At 55.7% G+C, this 6856-nt stretch overlaps 2 protein-coding genes across 2 annotated transcripts; both read right to left on the minus strand.

Moving 5' to 3' along the window:
• Positions 1 to 625: 625 nt before the first annotated feature.
• GLOTRDRAFT_51059 (uncharacterized protein) lies at positions 626 to 1895 on the minus strand (the record flags this gene model as incomplete). Its single annotated transcript, XM_007873272.1, has 2 exons — positions 626 to 888; positions 944 to 1895. 2 exons carry the CDS (start codon positions 1893 to 1895, stop codon positions 626 to 628), a joined length of 1215 nt encoding a protein of 404 aa, XP_007871463.1.
• Positions 1896 to 4593: 2698 nt separating this feature from the next.
• Positions 4594 to 5397, minus strand: GLOTRDRAFT_25457 (uncharacterized protein; the record flags this gene model as incomplete). Its single annotated transcript, XM_007873273.1, has 1 exon — positions 4594 to 5397. A coding segment is annotated over one exon (804 nt), but the record flags the coding sequence as incomplete, so codon positions are not given.
• Between the last annotated feature and the right edge of the window lie 1459 nt (positions 5398 to 6856).

Genomic DNA, 6856 nt, shown 5'->3' on the forward strand with positions numbered 1-6856 from the left:
CGGAGCATATTTGTTATTTAACTCCGGGCGGACGCAAAACCATTCCAATAGCATAAAAATGTATAGAGCGTAGTGGAAAATCCAAGTTTTGTACTTCACCCCCTCAGCGTACCAGAATTATCGTCTCAGCGACCCTCGGAGTCCCTTCGCGTCGGACTTAGCGTCTACAATCAATCCTAGCTTTGCCAATAGGCCGGACTCGTCGAAACTAGATAACTCCGCCATCGCATATCGATCCAAGTAAGCTCCGGATTTAAAGTATAAAATTCACCAAGCGTCTGTAGGCACGAGACTATTGTTCGGGTTCAGTGGAACTCCCCACCCGGGTTACTGTCGAACTTCAGAGATAAATACTCCGGAGAATCGCTATACTGTTTGTTTCAGGCCTCAAGATTTTGTTTGTTTTAGGTTTTCCTACGGGCTACCCTACGGCGTCTAACTTCTCCCCCTCCCTTCGAACTTAAATATTACCCTTCAATCGCCTTAGACCGCCTACACCCATACCGCTGGGTGTTTTAGGTTTTATTTCTTTTGGTCTTTGGTGTTGTCGTGTGTTAGTGCCTATCAACGCGTCGAGCGAACGCCGAAACTCCCAGGTAGTAGGAGACGAGAGGACTACTTACAGTCAGCGTACTGGGGGCATGGTGTAGCGCAAGAATTGCTCTTGGACGGCTGGCACAGCCTGCATGTATGGCGCCAGGATCTGGGCGTGTTTGCGCAGGTAGAGGACAAAGGAGTCGCCTGCCCAGCGTCCCTTGACCTTGACAACATCGAAGGTTATGCCGCGCAGCAGGTACTCGAGTGTCGCGCCGATTCGGATGCCGTGACCTTGGAGAGGGTCGATTTTGGTGGCGCGAGCCGCTTTTGCAAGTCGCTGTAAGAAGGCGGCTAGCCGGGAGCGAGGTTAGCAGCAAGAAAGGGAGGTGCAATAGCGGGTGCATACACTTGGTGAGGGGACGGTGTCCCTTTTGGTGCCGATAGGCGAAGAGAGGGCCATCAGTGGGCGGCGCATTCACAGCAATGTGATTCTGGAAGGCAGAGTGGGGGTCCGATAGGCCGTTCTGCATTGCCCAGCAGACGTCCTCACCGGACGGTGCCATTTTCGTCCTAGGAAGGAAGAAAACGGTCTCGGAGAGCCCCTTGCAGTCCAACTCCACCCGCACGTCGCACACTCTGACGTGCACAGCCGCATCGAAGGACTGGAGGTTCCGAACGGTGAACTCGCCAACCCGAGCAGCAGAGTAAAAGCAGGTGGTCAGGCAGGCGAATATGGCAGCATCGAGTGGGTCCGCGAGGGTGAGGTGGGAGCGCAAAGTGATGATGAGGTCGGGAGTGTATGGGAGCCGCTTCTTCCGCTTGGAAGAAGCAGGGGCAACAGCCGAGGCTGCGCGGAGCAAGGCATCCACCTCATCATGGTTCACGGACCATGCCAAGCCATGCAGGATGTGCCAGGCGCGAATGCCAAACACGTAGTTGGACAGGGTCTGCCCAGCATAAGAGCCGGCTAGAGAGGCGATGAATGACGCCAGGAGCATCTGGCTGGTCGGAGCACGCTGATCCTCCGGAACACCAGCGGCATCGCAGAAGACATGGAACAGCAGTAGGCCTGTACCATAGGTCTCCGTTGTGCTGCTAGACCAGGCATGAATGAGCACGTCGCCAATCCGCTGTATGTCGGCCGCTGAGAATGGGAGTGGGATGCCGTTGTGGTCAAGTGGAGCGCGGGATGATGCCGGACGCCAGAGATGCAGGCGATCACGGGCAAGGCAGTGAGGCCGCAAAGGGGAAGGGGAGGGAGTTAAGCCATGCCGGTAGCGCCGAGGGGGAGAGGGTGGTGCTACGACGGGGAGCGCGGCCAGCAGTCGCGAGTTAATCCCACCAGAAGAGTTCGTCATTGAGGAGGGTGACGGCGTCACACTCGAGGGAGTGGTTGGCGCTGGTGCGGTACTCATGCTCGCGCGTTGAGATGACTTTCGGTATGGGTGCGGGACAGCGGCCCTTGGCAGCAAGGGCACCTTCGGTGGATTGTTGCGGGCTATCGTAGTCGGCAATGAGCCCGGAAAGAATATTGGGGATGGGAATGGCAGGGAGCAGGAGGTGAAAGGGCGGGTAGATAGCACGGGAGGGGCCATCTGCCGGGTTGCTTTTGCTGGTGACGTACCGGGAGTGGATCTGGCACTTGGAATAGCTGAGGTGTGCCTGAAGACGTCTGAAGACCTTATTGACCTCACGGTTCCGACTCCGCCCGTTCCACCAGCCTTCGACGATGCCCTTGTTGTCGCCAAAGACGAGGTGGTTGGACTCAGCGGGCACCAAGTGCGTGAGATAGTAGATGGCGAGCTCAAAACCGATGGCTTCGGCCCAGCCGATGTCGCGCTGCGAGCCGCCCTGCCATCCTGGGAGGAGGTGCCACGCTCGCCACCGCCCGCTGATGACAACAGCAATGCCAGTACCGGAGCTGGCATCGGAGTAGGTGCCGACATCGGAGACATCGACGGGCCCAGGGATGGGGCGGGAGAGAGGGCCAGACAAGGTCTCTTTCCACCATTCGAGGTCTGCAGGGGTGCCGGCGGGAGGGGTGCGCGGCTTGTGAGGACTGTTGTGATAGATCCCGAGCATGGTCTCCAGCTCGAGGAGGTAAGATCGCCCTGCAGGGATGATGCTGCAGGCGTGCAAAAGCTTCCCGTAGAGCTTCTGGACCTCCTCGAGGGTGTGCGTGCGCGTCTTCTGCCACTCAGCAATTGCGCCCAGGTATTTTGCTCGCTTCTCTGGACTAAGGGACACTGTCCGATTCTCCAAATTCCAGAGGAAACCAGTGAAAGGACAGATGGAGCTGAACTGGATGTCCTTGCTAGCTTCCCATGGGATCCCAAGCTGAGACGTGATGGTGTCGATATCGGCGAAGCAGTATGTGTACCTCTGATCTTCGGCGGACCGTGGAGAGCACTGTGGCAGGTCTTGGATGGGGAAAGACATGTCTTCTGCAAACTCATCAACTCGGCCATCTGGGAGAGGGTCACCACAGAACCAGAGCCTTCCCCCATTTTGTAGGCGACCACCATGCGCCTTGATGCGTGCTCGCCAATGAGCACGCTTTTGGTTGTACTCCCATAGGTATTCGCGCCGAATCCAGGCAAACAAATGATCGTCAACCCACTCCGCCTCGTAGGATATCAGCACCGGCATCAGCAACAGAGCCATAAACTCCACCAGCGGAGCTAAGTCCGAACATGTTGCAGGTGTCAATTGCGAAGCGGTCGTTGTCTGAGATGCGCACCACGGCCCCCGGCCACTGAGATGGAGCGAGAGGTACCATGCGATAGGCCTCTGCAACATCTCGGCATGCAGCTTGGGAGCCCGGCGGAAGGCGCCATAAGAGGAGGGAGACCGCATTGAATGTTCCCCAGGTGCATGGGTAGTTGTTGGAATTGATGGAGGAGTTGATGGAGCTGTGCGAGAAGGATGGGATGCGTGGATACGATAGGTTTTGGACGAGGCGAAATTGGTCGGGCTTGTGGGGCTTAGGGATGAGGGACAGGGGAGAGGACTGGAAAGGGCCAATGAGCGACTCGACCTCACTTCGAGAGAAGGGACCCAGGTAGCGCCCGCGCAAGAGTTCATGCTGTATGATGCTGTCAAATTTGTCATGATGTAGCTCAATGGCGGTAGAGTTGGGAGGAGCAGAGGTAGACGTGATGGGTCGGATGCCAGCGTCAAACCCAAAACGAATGGAGTCAGGGAGGGAAGAGTAGCGCCCGAGAAGACCATACTGTCGCAGTAGAGTGTCCCAGGCGCTGGCGTGGAGCGGGGTGACAGGATGCTTACGGTTCTGCTTGAAGGCAGCTCTGAGCTCCGTGATCCTGTGCAGCGCAGCCTGAGCATTCGTGGAGGGAGCCTGGGTGTAAGGATGGGGATCGGCAGCCCGAGGGAAGCTGCCAGTCCATGCATAGGGTGCGACCGGATGGGTTGGACAGTAAGCCATTTGATCCGCGACGACATCGGGGTGCTCGCCCGTCCCAGGTCTTGGATGCACGGCAATGGCGAACTGCGTGCGGCTGCTGAGACATAGGGCGCAGACCGACAGGCGGCGGGAGGCTGCACCCTGCTGAAAACGCGTGCCTGAGCTACTCAGGCGCGAGCGTGGTGTCGGGGACACGGAACGCTCACGAGCGCGAGATGCAGCCGATCGGCTGTGCACACGGCGGCTCCTGGAGTCTAACGCGTCGGGGCTCATTGGGATGACCCGCGCGATCCTGCATTGCGGCGAGTGGGATGTGGCATGTGGTGTGGGGGCAAGCAGGGGCCATGGTGCAGTACGATGCAGGAGGGGAGTGTGGGTGCGGTGCGGGTACACAGTGCGGCGCGACATGGTGCGGGATATGTGAATGCGACGCAGCGCAGAGCGATGCGGTGTGGGAGCGACGGGCAGTGTGACCCGGTGCAGGTGTGGCGCACTGCGGTGCGGGTGCGGTGCAGGTGCGGTGCAGGTGCAGGTGCAGGTGCAAGAGTAGGAGAGGACATGGGAGGAGAAAGGTAAGGAAGGGTGGTTAGCAAGAGTGACCCTCGAACATGAAAAGAGATTACGTACGAGGATAATGCATCCCTCTTGTGTTTATCCCAGACCTCGTCATTGATGGAGCTAAGGAGATTGTTGTTGACCCCACTGATGTTGTAGCCCTTACCCTGCTTCAAGGAGTCGTGCCAGTGGCGTCTGACACGGGCTTGGTATGTGATGAGAGCTGTTTCGCCGTAGGGTCTGGTGCGATAAGGGTGGTTGGTGAGGTTCCAATAGAAGTTTGCGAGCGCGGTGCGGTGGGCCTCGCTCCATTGGGTGGCTTCCATTTCAGTGAGCATGCTGGAGAAGCCCATTTCCATTTGTCGCCAGGACAGCTTATCGTCAGCCACCACGGCCTTCGAGGGTTTGTATGCCGCAATTGGGCGCAGAGCCAGCACATCTTCTTCGGAAGCTAGACCAAAAGTATGGTCGCCTGTGGAGTGGGAGGACGAGAGGGCATCCAAGCACCTGTCTTGAGTGAAATACCAAAGTTCTACATATTCAAAATTTTCGAGCTTGTGGATGGCGAATGCGGAGGGGCGCGGACGCAGGTGATCCGGTGCTGCGAGATCAGGATCAAAGGGAGCAAGAGCGGGCTTCTTACGATCAGTTGCGAGTGACGGAGGGTTGTCGGGGTTGCCGCCTTGAGGATGGTCAGCCTCCTGTTGAGCCGCCCAAGCTGCTTTGGCAGCGTCATTTCTCGCGGTCCAAGCTTCGGTCAACTCTCTTGCGATATCAGCATCAGATACGTTGCGATCCCTAGCGGCGGCAGTGCGGATGGCGGCATAGTCGTCGCTTGAAAAATCGGGGCAGACTTGGAGAGAGGGGTCACGGTCGATTCTGTCAGACATTTTGGGCTAGTGGACTGGGTACAATAGATGTTAGGGTTGTTGCCAGAGGTAGAATATATTAGGCTGGTGTAGAGTAGGCCTCAAAACGCTGGACGAGCTGCTTTGCGACTCTCTTGAGGCAGGCGAAAGTGGTTGTCTCAGAAGAAAGGAGCCACGTGCACAACCACTTCCGCATTCGTACAAAGTCAGTACTCTATGTTTACACTCGTTCCTCGCTGCAACATAGACCCGTGACTCGGGGATCCATATGATAATCTGGGAGGCCTAGCTGGATGATGACAGATGCCATAGCATAGAAGTTCCGCACTAGCTGGACTAGCATTCGCTGTCCAGCTTCATAGACTGCCTGCCTGGAAACTACCCCTGCGAGCGTGATTGGAAAACATTCAGAGGGTGCAATTGGAAGGGGTTCAGAGGATGCTATATGACTGGGGACCAAGTCATACTCGAGGTTGGTGGAAGCTATTTCAGCAGATGGAAAACCTGATGGAACTAGAGCCTGAGGTCGGGCAGCCTTATGTAGAACTAGGACAAAATGGTGCGTAAGGGTGATACCGTATGGCCGCCAGGTAGCATGAAATGCTGCAACGTCAGCAGCAGGTGGTCCTGACAGCTGCCCATGCACAGCAACAACATGATCATGGTGATGAGCATGCTCCTGGAAGGCATCAATCATGCTCGCAGGCTGGATCACAATGTCGGAGAGTCGCCCAAGAATGCGAAAGCCATCCATAGTGGGATTAGGAGCCAGAGGATTATGACAAGGGTTTTGTGTTGTGGCAACGAGGATAGCATGTTGAAGAGAGGGTGGGCCTAGCAGAAGGTTGTATATACCGGGGTGAGTTCAGTCAATGGTAAGGAGTGTGATATGGTTTTTCAAAACAAATAGCAAAGTCTGGATGTGAACAGCAACCATTTCCTGACTCTCAGCCAGGAAGCTAGATAAGACTGGAATTCCAGGAAACACTTGCGCAACTCCAGGAGATTCTGTATGGACAGAGATGCTGATACGGGTATTGACAGGCTCATGGCCAAACACTTCAGCAGTACTTTGCCTCAGGCCTGGACTTGAGGGGAATTGTCCCTGCTGTTCCACAGGCCCTATCAATTGTTCCCATAGAGCATCTGCCCCACTAAACTCTGGAAAGTAATTATGATTAAGCCGCTACAGCATAGCATTCTACTATGCACTTGCCATTCATCCGAGACAACTTCACTGAAATATGTGGATGATAAAAAGTATTAATTGGGCTGCCAGGATTAATTATATGGTGATAGGATTGTCAAAGACTGGCTAGAGGTAGAGTTGAGTGCAATGCGCCCCTAGTACTAGTATGGAAGTACACCGAATACAACACGCATGGCACTGCCACCTATAATAGGGCCACTGTGGATTTCGACTGCAACAGCCATAACACCTTTCTGCCTGTTTAGTGAACTTTCAAGATGG

The sequence above is a fragment of the Gloeophyllum trabeum genome, assembly GCF_000344685.1.
Source record: "Gloeophyllum trabeum ATCC 11539 unplaced genomic scaffold GLOTRscaffold_00074, whole genome shotgun sequence".
In the NCBI taxonomy this organism is placed as follows: Eukaryota; Fungi; Basidiomycota; class Agaricomycetes; order Gloeophyllales; family Gloeophyllaceae; genus Gloeophyllum; species Gloeophyllum trabeum.